Source organism: Lontra canadensis, unplaced genomic scaffold (genome assembly GCF_010015895.1).
Source record: "Lontra canadensis isolate GAN:19392208 unplaced genomic scaffold, GSC_riverotter_1.0 scaffold26, whole genome shotgun sequence".
In the NCBI taxonomy this organism is placed as follows: Eukaryota; Metazoa; Chordata; class Mammalia; order Carnivora; family Mustelidae; genus Lontra; species Lontra canadensis.
The window spans coordinates 3,171,484-3,188,537 of record NW_022631020.1 but is presented as its reverse complement, the minus strand read 5'-3'; the positions used below and the strand labels follow the sequence as shown (position 1 = coordinate 3,188,537).

Here is a 17,054-nt window from a genome sequence, read left to right as displayed (position 1 = left end):
CTGTTCCTGTGAACATACTCAATCTTTTTGACTTCACACTTTCACTCCCATCTCCAGTTCTGAGATCTTATCCCTCCTTTGGAGCCCCTCTTAACCACACCCTTCTCCAAGGAATCTTGTCAGAGGTTCCTCCTCACTAGATAGAGCCTTTTGCTCCCAAGGTTTGCAGAGCACCTACTCTCAGCTGCCCCACAGCTCTGGTTTCCTATTCTGTTTTATTAACATTTTATGTATCAATCTCATCCCACGAGAGAGGACCAATGCTTTACTTAAATGTGTACCATCTGCAAGCCTGCCACATACAAGATTCCTGATGGATCTATGCTTATAGGTTAAAAAAATTCACTGGTAATTACCTTTTAATGGAATCCCACATTCCTTTTTTCTTTTCATCTTTATCAGTAAGGATATCCTCCTTAATTTTGTCTGGCTTCTTTTGTACCTAGATAACACAGTAAAGGAAAGTCTTAGAACTGTGCAGCTTTTTTTAAATTTATTTATTTGACAGAGAGAGAGAGAGAGCACAAGTAGGCAGAGAGGCAGGCAGAAAGAGGGGGAAGCAGGCTCACTGCCGAGCAGAGAGCCCGATGCGGGGCTCGATCCCAGGACCCTGAGATCATGACCTGAGCCGAAGGCAGAGGCTTAACCCACTGAGCCACCCAGGTGCCCCAGAACTGTGCAGCTTTAAATATTACGCTGCGTTGGTTAAAAAATGAAACACTCAGGGCACGGTGACCACTGTGACTCTAAGACAGGTGCAGTGACAGAGCCAGGGAAGTATGACATTACGGACACAATCTGGTTTCAGTCATCAGGTCAGCTTCCTGTTGGTAGTTCTTCTGGTGGTTACCTCCACACTGCCAAGTAATATGCTTATACTTGTATTTACTGATTTATCAACTTCAGACATTATCTACTAAGCATATCTGGAATCACAGGCTTTGGATATTTTTCATTCTTTTTAATGACAGATAAGCTGCTCACTTCTATCACTCTTCCTCTCTGTCTGGAAGTTTTGGCAGTAATAACATTATCATTAGTTCTACGCAGTGTCTTTGTAGCTTCAAATAATACTTAAATATATATTTTTTGTACCAACAACTTCACATTTCTCTTGTATACTCTGTAAGATAAGGATACTAATAATATTTCTACCTTTACCCTCCACCTCCCGCCTTACATTAGCTCAACTTTTACTTTAGCATTGTAAATACAGATAATATCTACATTTGCTTTGGTAAAGCCTAATTATAACTTCGGCACTTTGCTATGTTTATTCTACAACTTGAAACTCAGTAGATAGCGCTTATTGTGACAATGTAAATATTATTCACTCAAGAGTCTGTGAGGCCACCAGCACCGGATTACCTCTGTGTAGTGACAGTAACGTGACCACTGTGCCCCTCACGGGAGGCTCTTGCTATTTCAGATAGATTCTGCTTTCTTGCATTCCTCCAATAGACAAATATTTTTTCTTGGAATTTTATTGCATTTTTTTTTTCTTGTGGTGATATAAATTTCTTCTTTGCCACATTAGCTAATATTTTCCAGTTTATTACTCATGTTCATCATGTGGAATTCCTGTTTTCTTGAAGATATTTTTCTTGGAGCTCAACAATTAACTGCCTATTTCTTTCAATGCTTTCTTTGCATTGGTTTTCAGATTAATATCACAATTTCTCAAAATACCTATCTTCCTCTTTCTTGGTCTTCACTGTCACTGGATGGCAAACACCTTCAATAAAGGGTATGAAAAATCATTTTTCTAAATCTTCACCCTTCAGGAGATAACTTTGTCTTTACATTTGATTAAGAATTTGGCTAAATAATCCTAGCTTCAAAGTAATTCTCCTCAGAACAATAAAGGCTTTGTTTTGCTGTCTTGTAACAGCCATCTTGAAAACAAAAAGTCTGATGCTAGTGTTAGTGTCATTCTATGGCTGTGACCTGCTTTTTTTCCTTGATAGTTATTAGGGTCTCATGGGGCCCATTTTTTACTCATGCTAATCTGTGGACCCTTTTGACATGAATATTTTTTTCTTTCCTTATCTGTGAAATATCTTCCCTCCTCCATTTTCTGTTCTTTCTCTGTGGAATTCCTATTCGTGGGTTGCTAGGGTTGATGGGCTGATCCTTAATGTTATCTTCTCTGCTCCCCTTGTTCTATGTTATTGTGAGAGAGGGATAGTGAGGAGATAGAAATGTGTTATTAAAATCAGCTGAAAGACGTAAGTGGTTGGGCTGCAGAAGGTCTGACTCAGGTAGGGCATGATTACCACCCTCAAAGATTTGGTGGCTATACTCAAAGAGTTCAATCTGTTCTGTACTACAGACCAACAACTCAAATTAGAACCAATACACGGAGTGAAAAAATTCAGTTCAAGAGAACTTAAGCAGCTTTTCAATGGTCAAAATAGCTCAAAGATGGAAAGTTCTTTCGTGCTCCTAGCCTGGAAGAAATGGTATTTCTCTCCTGTTTACAGGACTAGCATAAAACTACCTGGAATACTGTTCCTACAGGGTGTGGGCTTGAGTTAGTATCTGAAGTAGTTGGTCTGGGTTTCATGGGGTTTTTCATCTGAAATGGCCAGAAGGAAATGTATTCAAGGAGAGACTGTGTTACTACTGAGAAAGAAAATCAAGGTCAATACAGAAGAAAGAGAATCAAAGATAAATGTAAGTAACATGTATAACTGATCACAGGATAAAGAACAGAGATGATTAGGAATAGGGTATGATGTGGGATGCAAGGTAAAATTTGGTGATACAGTAGTTTAGAACCTGGCCAATACGTAAGGTGTGAGCTTTGTTAGCCTATTGTTATTGGATCTTAGAAACTACAACCACATAGTATTTCCTAGTTATCCTTGGAAATTAATTTATACTTTACTGCATTGTAGATAGAGAATATACTCTGTACGATTTCATTCTTCTGAAAGTTACTGAAACTTTCAACCAAATGTAAAGTTAATTTTTAATCAACATTTTCTGTGTATTTGAAAGACTGCTCATTTGGTGTTAGTGTGTGCTGTGTTCTAAATGTGTCTAGGTCAGAATTTTTAATCTGTTCACATCTTCTCTATCTCTTGATTTTTTGGTCAGCTTGTCATATCAGGTACTGATAGATGGGTGTTAAAAATATCCCAGGGGCACCTGGGTTGCTCAGTTGGTTAAGCGCCTGACTCTTGATTTCAGCTCAGGTCATAATCTCAGAGACTGAGCCCTGCATCAGGCTCCATGCTCAGTGGGGATTCGGCTTGAGATTCTCTCCCTCTGGCCCTCCCCCCAACTCTTACACATGTGTTCCCTCTCAAGTAAATAAAAAGTCTTTAAAAAATATCCCAGCATGATAGAAAATTTTAAATTTCTCTTTGAAATTCTATTTCTGCCTCATATATGTAAAATGACTTTATCTTTAGTAACGTTATTTGTCTTGTGTAATATCTCTGGTATTATTTAGCTATGCAAATTTTCTTTAGCTTAGTACTGGCCTAGAATACTTCTGCCAACCTTGAGTTTTATTTTCATCTTCACACTAAAGTTGTATTCTTATGTATTAGGTGTTCTTTCTGCAAAAAACATATAGCTGTAATTAAAAAGACAAAAACCCATTAGGACAATCTTTGTCTTTAATTAGAACATTTAGTCCATTCATATTTAATGTAATTGAGTGAAATTCTAACTTATTATTTTGTGCTTCCTTTATATCGCATATATTCTGCTTTCTTTTTTCTTATTCCATTTACATTAATTTATTTTATTACATTTTTCCTCTTCATTATGGCATTAATACTTTGTTTCTATGCTTTTAGCGGTTATCTTAGAAGTTAAATTTATATTTGTCTTTAAGTCTAAAAGTAATCATTACCCTTGGTAAGTATAAGGTCAGTATAAGATTTCATATCTAATTGAAAACAACAGTGTTTATCTTACAGCTTAAATGTTATTGTTATATTTTTTAATGTTATTTATTTTTAAAATCCTCCCACGATCTTAAAATTGTTTTATATATTCACTGTTCATAGAATTATCCACACATTTACCATTTTCTTCTCTCTTCATTCTTTTAAAACTCAAATGTTTCCTCTGAGATAATTTTTTTTTCTGTCTGAAGTACTTCTCCTTTAATGTAAGTGTGCTAGTGACAAATTCAGTTTTTTTCATTTGTCTGAAAATATTTTATGCTTCCTCTTGAAAGATATCTTTTCAGGGTAAATTATTCTAGGCTGGCATTCCTTTTTCATTCAGTGTTTTTAAATATCATTCCAGAACCTTCTGGCTTTCATTCTTTTTTTTTTTTTTTTTTTTTTCTTTTCCTGGCTTTCATTCTTACTGAGAAATCAACGATTAGACTATCTATAGCTCTTTGAAGGTAATGTTTCCTTTTCCTTCTGATTACTCTAAAGATTTCTCTTTCCTTTGGTTTTCTGCAGTTTTATCAGAAAATAGGTATGAATTTTCTTTTAATTATCTTACTCATTAATCACTGGACTTCTTGAATATGTAAATTGGTATCTTTCATCAATTCATGAAAATTCTCAGTCATTATTCCTTCAAATATTAAACGTACCTCTTTTTTTAATATGAGTATAGTTGGCACACAATGTCACATTTACCTCATCCTCTTCTATCTTTGTCTGGAACTCCATTTAAAATTATATTAATTATTCAATACTCACAAAGCACTTTACAAACTAAACTATCTTATCCTTATAACAGACATGTAAGGTAGGTTCCATTATTAACAACAATTTATAGATGAGGAAAATGAGACAGAAAGGAGCTAAGCAATCTGTCCAAGGTCATGCAGCTAGAAAGTGGTGGAGCCAGGTTAAGTGCAAATACCAAATCTTTAATTTCTCACTCTACTTTCCTATGCCTTTTATGGTCTCTGCTGCATTATCCTCTTTTTAAAATGTCCCTGTTGCATTAGGAATACTATCTTCCAATTCATTAATTCTCTCTTTAGACATGTAAAAGTCATCCACTGAATTTTTAATTTGGGTTACTGTATCACTCAGTTTCAGAAGTTCTACTTTAAAAAAATCAGATATGCACTTTTTATAGTTTTCTGTTCCCTGCAATTGTTTTCAAGCTTTTCTTTTATTTCTTTAAATATCGTAAGCACAGTTGTTTCAGTGTCAATAATTCTAATACAGAGAGTGTGTTATGTGTCTGCTTTCTGCTGTTTCTGCTGGTTTTCTCTATGTTTTTGGATAGAATCTTATTTCACAGATATACAGATGTTTCTGCCAAACTTCTGCACAACCTCATCAATCTGGAACTAGTCTAGTGCAAATTCAAGGCTCAGGGGTTTCCTGGATACTTGCACAAAACAAATTTGGGCTAAAAGACTGGGAATAATTTACTAGGATTCATCTTCACCCTGAAGCTATAGCCAGCTTATTGCCGAGAAGGTCTTCTAACAGGCTACCCATTTTATATGGGTGTAGGGTTTTACTTTCTGTCCCAATCACCCTGCAAATTAAATCAAAAGTTCAGGTATACCAGGATGGACAAATGTTCTCAGGACAAGAGAGGCTTCTGTGCTTGCTTACTTCACTAGGCTCTTATTTTCCTTTTAATTTTGGTTTTGCATCTCCTTGTTATCCTTATTATTTTGTTACTGCTTTTGTCATTTTTGTCATTGCTTTTAAGACGTTTCAAAAACATCACTTACCATCACTTTTTCATTTCAGGGCTAACTTTTCAGCCTGTGTTCCTGATCTCATCTCTAGAGCCTAATTTGTAACACTACCTGGCTATGGATACGGTAGATCTAACAGACACATCCGAACTTAGAAAAAGTTGATCCATTTCTTCTATCTTCAAACTCTCTGCCTTCCCTTCATGAACTTAATCTTCTTCTTCCTTTCATGCCAGAGTTCCAATATAACTTTTTGGGTAGTAAAATTGCGAAATTAGTTGTAAAATAATATTAATCAATTAAGAGTAAAAAAAGATAATTCTTAATACTAAGAACAAAATAGCAAGAGCTTCTGCCTCACACACTTGTACTTCCAGTATTTTGCTCTTGAAGCTGTTTATCACAACAATGACATCTCCCTGGTCTGGCTCAGAGTCCGTTCCTTCATGCCTAAAAGCAGAAAAACATGTAGATGTCCACAATCAGCTCCAGAAAAGACATGTAATTATGATGGTATAAATAACAGAATAAATTTATGCAAAAAATTTTGCAAAATTATGCAAAAAGCATAAACGTAACATCACTGTGTTTATATATTTGTTGTCTTCTGCAATTAAGATATACTATAACACACTATAATTTTCAGAATTACCCAGTTTTAACCTAATACAAATTAAAATTGTATAAAACTAATTCATGAAATTGAATATTGCCTAACCACTAAGCAATCCCAAATTAATGCTTATCTTTGCTGCTATATACCAAGATTACAAAAGTCAATCTATCATATGTCTTTGATATATTACAGTAATTAATATGAAATGCTTTTGAGACTTTAAAATAAGTTGTTATATATCATAATTGAAGGAATTCTATACTGTCCAACAACTTTTCAATATTCAGCAGTCATTTTCAAACACCAAAATTTGAAGTGTACTGTTAAACCTTTAAGACCAAAAATGTGTCTAAATGGTCACCTGCATCACTTGAATATTTATATTTTATATTATAATGTATTTCACTGTCTAATCTTCAAAGCTGCATAAACAAATCAAATATGACAGCTCTGACCAATAATTTTTGATACCCTTCTATGTAAAGAAAAATACATAAAATACTGTTAAAAACATTTACGATAAAGTTGAATTTTGTCAAAGAGGGAATGCAATCAGAGGTCAAATTAGTAGGTACTCTGAGTTTAGTCAGATTCATAACACACACTGAACACTTTCCTAAGATGAAGATTGGAGGGGTTATAGGACTATGCTGACTAACACATGCCTTTGACTCCCTCTTTCTCCCAATTCCCCAGCTGAAGCAGTTAAACCAAAGTAGAAGGCACAGCCACACCCACCAATTACCACTAGGAAACGGAAAGGGTTCCAACTTATGTACTAGAAATGGCAAATTTCTTAAACTGTTCAAGAGCTTCCAGTCATAAATGTTGCTCAAGGACATCAGCAACTTTAGCCATTGAATCCACTGTCCAGTGAGAGCGGGGTAGGGCCCGGTCACACACATTGTAGCAAGACCCACACAAGATCTAAAGAAAACTCCTTCCATCTAACCAGATGGTAGAGGTAGTAGCGAGGAAGACTCTTACTCTATTTCAGGCACCATTTCAAGCACTTTAGAGATGTTGGCTCATTTGACCCATACAATCACCCTTTCAGGCAGGTACAATTATCATCCTAGATCCCAACAGCCCAGGCAATCTGGATCTTCCCAACTGCACTATTTGATCTTTCTAAGTAAAGCTCAGCAACTAAAACTCATTGCATACGTAAGTACAGTCACAGCTTAAGCTAATCAAGCAAGCAGAGGACAAGGACTTCACTTAGAATTACTGCCAGAAAAAAGGGGAGAATTCAAATAACTTTACATAGTCAATGAGATGTGAGAGAAGATTGTATCTCAGTAAAAGCCATTTACCAAAATGAAAGGATTCACTACATCTCAGGAAGTATTATTATTATTTTTTAAAAAGGACATATACCTATTTTTCTTGAAATTCTAAATAGAAAAAATAATTCAAATTTTTGGAGAGGAAAAATAAACCACCCTGCCTCTCATTTCTTAGCCAAAACATCAAAAACTTAATTTACACATGAAAAATTTTGAAGTGGTTTATATCACTCACCCAACTATTTGATAAATATCTTCAGATTTTCCTTCACGTAATTTCAGTATCCAAGCACCTGGGTTCGCTTTTAATTGAAAATATCCCTTTCAGAATGAGAAAAATATGATGATAGTTATAGGACTAAAACATCCAATTGTTCAAAAAGGATTCTACATGAACGACTCAAGAGAGTGTTAACTAACTGGAGTGAATAAATTCTATACATGAATTCCAAAAAGGAGATTTGCCAATATCATGAAAGTATGATTCCCTCCATTTTAATTACCTTATTTAAGGATTCAATTTTGTTTTCTGGGAGCTGTTCAGCAATAGCAGGATGAAATCAATTTCATCTTATTATCAGGAGAACTTAAGAGGATTTCACCAAAATATGTAATTAAATACAATCGATTAAGTATTTATAATACTTACGAGATTGGCCATCACTATTGTATCAACCACAACAGGTTTATTTTTTGTGCCAAGTGTAAACTGCAGGCCCCGAGGAGGTTGTTCTGTCATTGTATCGAAGCAATGTCCTTCCAGCAGTAGATACTCTAGTTCATATTCTGCTATAACAGTTCTCTCAATCTATGGGAAAACAGGTCATTGTTTTTGGTATTAGTAACTCTCATAATTCAAAGTTTGTAATAAATAAATGGAAGTATTTTAATATTGGCCAATGTATTATGGAGACAACATCAAGTCTTTTACATGAGTGACTTAATAGTTGAATCAATTTCTTAAAGATCAAAACTCATGATAAGTTGTTTTTTTTTTTCCTTTCCTGTGACATCAGCTCTACACCAACCTCATGATCTGTGCACCAGAATCACAGGCCGGAAGAGCTCATGGAGTTGGAGTATTGGAAGATCTCTTCAAGGCAGAGTGAGATGGGAAATTCCTCAGAAAACCTGCTTCATTGGCTGTCGCCCTAGAGCCCTTTCCAATGTGGCAAGAAAGCCAACTTATCATCATCCATCATCTCTCTTGTAATTAAAAAAAAAAAAAAATGCACTCAAAATAGCACATGCTCATCAAAATAATTTGCAAATAAAAAATGTGGAAAAGAGGAAAAGCAGCAATTACTTAGACTAAACATTCCTGTACAATCAACACACTGATATCTTTTTCTCTTTTCCATAAATATTTTTCTAAGAAAGTGTAACCTGCTTTTTCATTAAATACAGCTTTCTATGAACATGTCCCTGTCTCTACAAATACCCTTTTAAATGGCTGGGCATTCCAATTGTTTCCAGATTTTCCTCTACTGCAAATGTTAGAATATTTTAGGGATAACACTTTTTCTCTACTTCATAGGAAAAACATAAGCAGACATGAGAATAAATCAAGTGGTAAGTGATTTTTACATAATTTGGTAATTTTGTTGAGCAGGTAAGACAGTAATGCTATCTATATTTTATTTCATTACAGGCTTCTGACACTTTTTAAATGTGTTTAGAATATAAAGTATTTGAAAATATTCTATATTGTATAGCTGCTTTTCTTTGTAATTACCACAGAAATAATGTTAACACTTGTGTGTAGCATTCCTCTTTAAGTCCAGTTCTTAAGAACAAAGAAGTACCTTCTTTGACAACAGCGCTTGTTCCAACTTTAGTTGGGTTCTGAATCAGCTGTTGAACTCTAGTAACGAGCTTCATACACTTCACTGACCTGTGTCCCCAGCGCTCACAGCATCATGCATGGATGGAAACATTCACATGGGATAGTCTCAGAATGTGAGAATATTACAAGTGTGAAAAAGGCTGTAGAGCTCTTCTAGATCATTCCTTCATTTTACAGATAAGGGAAATGTACCCCACAGTGGGTGTGAAGCTTAAATATTTTTCTTCATGAGATATTAGGGCAGAGTTCAAAGTATGTTCAATCAGGTTGTGACTAAAAAAACCTTTATTTCATATTAATGTGAAACTTTCTCTCATCTCTAGAGTTGTAGAACAGACATCAATTCTGTGGACTGACTCAAACCACAACACCAAAAATAGCCAATTCGTTTTTCAAAGAGTTTTTTTCTAGTGAAAATATTTTAAGTTTATTGATAATTTCATAAAGGTAATTTGTTAAATCCATTCCTATTCTCAAGGTTTATTTTTAGCAAATAAATTTGGGAATTTGTGATTTTTTTGTGATGTTTACATCTCCTTTACATATTATAGCTGTTCTAAATATTACCTGTTGATAGAAGACATGAATTTAATACCTTTCAAATAGAACTTTGGGTGTATATTAATATTTCTAATAGAAGTGTTTATTGTATTGTTCTGTGGTTAAATTGTACAGAAGTTAGTTCCTTCCTTTAAAAGAAGTGTAAGTTTAATTATAAAGATCATCATTTGGGTTTATAAACAATTATCTATGGCGCTAAAATAGGAATTCTTTAACAATTACATTGGCAGTGGGCGTCTAGATTACGGCTGACCCTCGAAGAGCACAGATTTGAACTACACAGACCCACTACCTGTGGGGTTTTTTTTGATACAGTACAGTACTGTAAATGTATTTTCTTTTTTGTAAGAATTTTCATGGTTTCTCCCGCTTAAAGAATTTAAAAAATTAGGAATTTCCCAAGAGTACAATATGTAATATATAAACAAAAAAAACCCTATTCATTGACTGCTTATGTTATTAGTAAGGCTTCTTGTCAACAGCAGGCTATCAGTACTTAAGTTTTGGGGGAGGCAAAATTTATACATGGATTTTCGACTATTGTGGGGGAGGGATCAGTGGCCCTGACCCCCATGTTGTTCAAGAGTCGACCATACTGCATTTCAGAAGCAGCTAATAAAGTTTTCTATGACTTCCTTTTTAGTATAGCCACATCCTTTTGTCCTTCAACAACCTTTTATTCCTCACTCCCTCTTCCTTGGTAAACATCCACGAGTATTTCAGGTGTTTTGAGATCTTTCAGATCTAGGCTGTGATAGAACACAACCGAGGGGTAGCTGGATGCAGTCCTCAGGATAAGCTCAGCAAAGAACCACCTCTGAACTCCAGGTGGAAGGGCTCATCTCCCTCTTGCTACTTCTGTCCCCCTTCATTATGGCATTGATGTATCCCGGTAAGGGAGAGTTTCTCTCCATCACATTTTTTAGGTGTTGATGTGATCTCCAGGGATTGGACGCAGCGAGGGAGGACTTGCCTGAGAGTGTGTGTCACAAACCTCTCATTCTCAGCCTCAGTTTTTCAGCGTGCACCTTCCTTTGGACCTACAACCCCAGCAAATGTCTCTACTTTGTTAGTTCACAGTCTTCCAGGACCATGGCGGTAATATTCTAAGTATGTACAGAACATAGTGGAAGAGAAGAGTCTTGGAAGTAGTTAACTCTTACAGGTGTGAGAACTTGCAATTTCCTTCCATTTATTCATATGATCTATGCAGACAGAAAGAATTCTCTATGGCCCTCTAAAATAAACAGAAGTACTGTTCATTTATAGAGCTTCTAGGGGCGCCTGGCGGGCTCAGGTGGTGAAACATCCAACTCCTGATCTTGGGGTTGTGGGCTCGAGCCCCACGCTGGGAGTAAAGACCACTTCAATAAATAAAAGAGCTTCTAAAAAGACACTCTGTACCTGTTACCTATAGCAAACAATGGTCAGTTCATCTCCATTAACTGTTTAATAGCTGCTGAAAATTTCGCCACTCAATCTAATTCTTTTCTAAGCTGCGTTAACTCTCCCACCACAAACTTTTTACATTTGGCTGGAATCTGTACATCTCTTTGACTGGTATAGGTCACTGAAGTCTCCGAATGAGGGATCCAGTAGGTCCTTCAAGGGAGCCGGCTGATTGCAGAGAAAACAGGACTTCTTACTTTTCGCCAAATTCCTTTCTGAATTTCCCCTCCTGGATTTTATTACTTTTCTGCCTTCCTATTCTTTCTTTCCTTTTTTTTTTTTTTTTAAAGACTTTATTTATTTATTTGACAGAGAGAGAGATCACAAGTAGGCAGAGAGAGAGAGAGAGAGAGAGGGAAGCAAGCTCCCTGCTGAGCAGACAGCCCGATGCGGGGCTCAATCCCAGGACCCTGAGATCATGATCTGAGCCGAAGGCAGAGGCTTTAACACACTGAGCCACCCAGGCACTCTTGCCTTCCTATTCTTTCCCTGGATGTGCAGGGCTCATGTCTGGCAATGGCTATGGCTGAGTTTTAGGTCCTTCTCTGCTGCCAGGGGCTGTGTTCCACTCAAGGGACAAGAAACCACACAGTCTACTCGAGTGCCTCAGAAGAAACCTTCCTCAAAGGAGAATCTTTAGACAAAGTTAGCATACGAGAAACAAACATGGGGAGTAATCTCAACCAAATTAGCAGGTCAAGGCAGAAAGAGGCATGAAGAGGACACTGAGGAGAAGGCCCTTGGTCTCTCTTCTGGATACCTATTCTCTAGGTAAGCTCTTCTAAAATGCTTCTGTTGTTTGGGGTTTCTGAATACAGTGTTTTGAAAGACTCGTATTTTAAAATAGCCTCCTCCCCCTTTTAGGGCAGTGGGCTGAATGCAACAGGCAGGGTAGAGAAGGGCCCTCATTTCTTGGCAGAGGATCATCAGGCTGAGATGGAGATGGAGGGAGGAAGTGATGGTAGGGGGTAGGGTGGAGGGAGGGGTAGGGATGGAGGTAGTGGGGTAGAGGGTGGGTAGGGAGAGCAGGGGGTTGGGAAGCGGCACACGTAGCCTGCAGCTGTGAGCGAGCACTGTTCCCTGCCTTCTACCTGGTTGGGCTGCTTTCTCTGGCCATGAGCTGTGGCGCAAAACAGAGCTTGAGATACAAATGCTCTTTTCAGAGTTAAAAACCAAATTTCACGGCAAAACAGGTATTTCCAGTGTTGTCCTAAGCTGCTGTTTCTGGCTCTGTATTCTCTACATTGTCCATCTTAGAGGAGCGCCTGAGAACCCGGGGGCCGCAGCCAAAAAGCCAGCGAGAGCATCTAGGAACCTGCGAAGTTCGAGTGGCTGAATTTGGAAGTTAGGGAAACTCAAAAATCAAAGGGAAGACCAGATCAGGAGCTAGAACCATAAGGAAGACAATTCTGGGAGCAGCCACAGCATGACCTCGCACTCGCTGCGGTCACAGGGGCTAAGAATCGACCCCATTCCTCTCTCCTGACAGAACTTGACAAGACCACTTACATCCTTGAGGTGAATGTTGTCAAGGTCACAGTTGCTGTGTACTGTTTCAACCAACCAGCCTTCGGGAGTAATCATGTTGAGGGTAAGAAGGGGGGCTTCAGGGATATCCAAGAATGTCGCCACGGGTCCAGAAATGCCACCAGCCACCAACACCAGCTCTGGCTCCAGAACAAAACGATAGAAGCTGTCAAAAGAACATAAATAAAGATACGTACGGTGACCAAAATTCAGATTCCTTCTGTTTAAAATATTTAAAAATTGAAAATGGCTTAAAAACATGACCAAAAGTCTCAAGTTAAAAAAAAACTAAAACATAGTATACTGCAGAAGAGTTAATGCCTGGAAACGAGGACAATTCCCTAAGATTACATACGCCCTTGGTGATTGTTTCTTAACGCACATGATTAGATTAACATATACTGACTCAGGTCGGTTCTGCTAGTTTCTGATCTGCATTTGCTCACTAATCCTTCTTCAGATTCGAGCGTGGTCCACTTTCCAGCCATTTCATTGGATCTTAGCAGCACTCATCATAGGAAGAGAAATGATAACCAGAAAGCAATTAAATTCAAGCAAATTAGAATTCTGGTAAAAGTTCAGTTAAAAACAGACAGGACTGAGTTGAAGACAGCGGCTTACTAACAGAGCTCTAGTGTATTTTAGGAATTAGCTCTGTTATTAAGAATCATGACTTCCGCTATTTGGAGACAGCAGTCAAGGGGTCGGCTGCGCTGTAGTTAGCTCCGGGCTGGGCTGGCAGGGAACCCACTTCCAGGCCGGTGTGGCTCCCCTCCAGGGCCACTGGAAAAAGGACTGCGGCTGGTCACTGGTGGCTGGCTTTAGACTGCCCTTGGGTCCCTGCCACAGGGGCCCCTCCATGTCGCTGGGTCAGAGAAGCACGGGAGAGCAAGACATGGAGAATGCCAGCATCCCACAAGCCGCAGTCTTTGATAACCTAGTTAGTTGCCCAAGAAACTTTCCATTACTTTCGCCACGTGCTTTCCATGAGAAGCGAATCACTAGCAGCGGCCCAAGCTCGAGGAGCAGCCGCAGAGCGGATGAACCCCAGGAGACCGTGATCACTGGCAGCCGTGTCCGAAGCTGCCGACTGCAGGCAGCGGAGTGAAGGAGACACGGGCCAGAGAACGCGCGGACAAAACGAGTACTTGGGATCGCCCAGTGCGGCGGAAATGCCATTGAGTTGGCTGCTGCCCACAGCCAGGTCCGTGACTTAGTAAAAACAATCCGGCAGCAGAGAGGAAGTTAAAGGCAAGCTGCAGAGGGAGGTAGAGTGAAGGGGGGAGCAGTGTGTGTGTGTGTGTGTGTGAGTAATCTGCGAAGAATCTGAGAAGAGAAAGAATGCAGAAGAGGAGAAAAAGTCGGGGCTCCAGGGGAGAGGAAATGAAGAGAGCAGTTTATTTCTCTTTTTAAACTGAGTAAACTCTCAGGAAGGAAAGGGCTGGCAGAGAGGTTAAAGATACGGAGCAAAGGGACTGTGTGATAAAGGCAGGCTCCAGAACACATGGGAAGCATGGGCTCAAGCAGAAAGAGAGGGTTGGCAAGAGGAGAGAGAGCACCCCCTTCCGCTGCCCCACTGGGAACAAACTGAGGGTTTTGGAGGGGATGGGGGTGGGGGCATGGGTGAGCCTGGTGGTGGGTACTAAGGAGGGCGTGGATTGCATGGAGCACTGGGTGTGGTGCATAAATGCTGGAACACTGAAAACATCAAGTAAAATGGAACAAAAAAGAAATAAACATTTAGAAAGAGAAAAGAAAAAGTAAAGGGCTGGGGACCAATGGTTATCTCGTTTGCTTGACAGATGCTACTGAGCCAGTATGCTCCTCTGAGCTCACCGCTGCAGACCCGTTTCCAGTTTTTGTGCCGTGCAGCCTCATTAACCACTCGAAGCCTTAAGGGTCACACCACCTTACAGAGGTCAAATGTTTTCCCTCCTAACAGATTGCACTTGCTTATGTTCAATATTCTTACTCTTTATTATACAACCCAAAGCTTTATAGAGATACTATGGAGATCTCTACTTGTAGGACTAAAACTTCTCTACTTACAGAGCTAACCGACCTCTCAGTTAGTGGCCAAAATTAGATGACAGCTTTTGTTTGGGTTTGGGACATGCTATCATCTCAAATACAAGAGATAAATGAGAAGTCAGAGAACAATGTGAATAAGATAGGACAACAGGAGTCTCAGGAAAGGAATGAATGTACCCTATACTTTCATCTAAATTCTTTACATTTCCCATTTTATTGCTTTCCAAATATTAAAAATATTCGCCATGTTTAAAATATCTGCTCAAGGCAATAATCTCTGCTATGTTTCCTAATTATAACAAATACAATTTAATAAGCAAACAAGGGATTAGGTGAATGCAACTTTCTTATCTTGTGTTTGCATATATTCTTTCAGAGCTACGTAATTACGCTATACAAAGAAAAGCACATTAACAAGCCTTTTTTCTGTCCCATGACATCTGAAGGATACTGTATATTCCTCTCAGTAAGAGTGGCCCAAAATGATAGTGATTCTGATCCTGAAAGAGGAGGAAGGGTCTATTTCTGTCCCTACTTGAGAGACAATGTTATTTCAACAGTACAGTATTAAAGTGGAATGTCGGCTTACAATAAGCATTTTCTATATTAATGAAATAGTATTTTACACTATTTACATCCCAATACTTCCAAATAATGAGATGATATCCTAAAGATCATTTTGATAATTCAGCTCTGAAGTATTGAAAATATAGCTAAACAGGGACGCCTGGAGGGCTCAGTCGGTTAAGCATCTGTGTTCGGCTTAGGTCATGTTCCCAGGATCCTGAGATTGAGCCCTGCATTGGGCTCCCTGCTCAACACAGGAGTTGGTTCCTTCTACTCCTTCTGCCTGCTCCCTCCCTCTGCTCATGCCCAGCTCTCCCAGATAAATAAAATCTTTACAAACAAAAAAAGGAAATTACAGCTAAATCAAAAATGGTTTGATTCAACTTTATTTTCCTCTTGTGTATTTCCAAGTAGGTATTCCTAGATCACATTTCCAAAAATACCCACCGACAAACATAAGCCCTTGTAAATTCTGCAATTAGACTGGATCAATTTTACTGCTTAGGTTATTTTAATTTTATATCAGTTAAGGTTAATAAATTATCTTTGATCTTCCGGTCTATTTCAATCAAGCATCTTACAAAGAAAAAAACCAGACCCAGTAATTACGGTCCTTTATTTATTTATTTATTTAGTCTTAGCATTTGCAAAGCTTTTGAAATGAAATGACATTCGCTTAGACTCACCTCTTTAAAGGGGCTTCTGAAAGCTTACCCCTACAGTTCATGAACAATTTTATCTTCATGTTGATAATCTTGCCAAGTACCTGTTTGAAAAAAAATTTCCCATATTTGATATTAAGTAATCTTTTTTCTAACATTTATTAGGCATTTACTATGTACTAGGCACTGCATTCGCACCTGAGATTCATTATCTCATGTGATCCTCACGACAGCCTTCACAGGTTGATACCTTTACAGCTGAGACACAGAGAGATGTGGTAATTTGCCCAAGATCACACAGCAAGTCATGGCAGAGGTCAGATTTGAATCCAAACAGCTAATTTCATGGCTCAAGGGTTATACTGCCTCCCTTTGCCTGATGTGACTTTCTTTCATGGTATCCACATTTCCAAATTTCTTTAGCATTACAGGACAAGTGAAGTAATTGCTAGAAGCATGATGTGCAAGAACAGAGTGACAGCCTCCCAGCAACAATGGAAAGGGTATCAGTCCCTTCGGAATTCCATCCACATGGTAGAGATGTAGGAAGTTCCTGGCTACATACAGGTGAAAGACTCTCTTTTTATTTCCCCGGGGGCATATGACATAGGAGGATTATTAATTTTGGTAGTCTCTATCTCTAGGAAGGCAAGTCAACACAGATTTGAAAGATATTAGACAACAAAGGACACAGGTAAAGAGAGGGGAAAAAACAGGTGCATGGAATAGAAGGGATGCAGGCTTGAGGAGGAATTAGGATAGACAAAGGCTTGAAGAGCACGGATTCCCATTCTATCACTCTTCTCACCTGCTTCAATGGAGGATGCTGAGCCACTGTTTCTCCCAAGCGTTAAATGAG

The 17,054-nt window shown here is 38.4% G+C and overlaps 1 protein-coding gene across 3 annotated transcripts in view; it reads right to left on the bottom strand.

The window, feature by feature from the left end:
* The window catches only part of UGGT2 (UDP-glucose glycoprotein glucosyltransferase 2), a 183,941-nt gene that overhangs the window by 28,939 nt on the left and 137,948 nt on the right, over positions 1 to 17,054 (bottom strand). For all 3 annotated transcript variants that reach the window (XM_032864140.1, XM_032864141.1, XM_032864142.1), the window contains exons 26-31: positions 16,220 to 16,299; positions 12,918 to 13,101; positions 8,202 to 8,360; positions 7,788 to 7,873; positions 6,013 to 6,097; positions 357 to 442 (exon numbers count right to left, since the gene is read on the bottom strand). In XM_032864140.1, the coding sequence (XP_032720031.1) occupies positions 357 to 442; positions 6,013 to 6,097; positions 7,788 to 7,873; positions 8,202 to 8,360; positions 12,918 to 13,101; positions 16,220 to 16,299 (680 nt within the window). The remainder of the gene's footprint in view (positions 1 to 356; positions 443 to 6,012; positions 6,098 to 7,787; positions 7,874 to 8,201; positions 8,361 to 12,917; positions 13,102 to 16,219; positions 16,300 to 17,054) is intronic.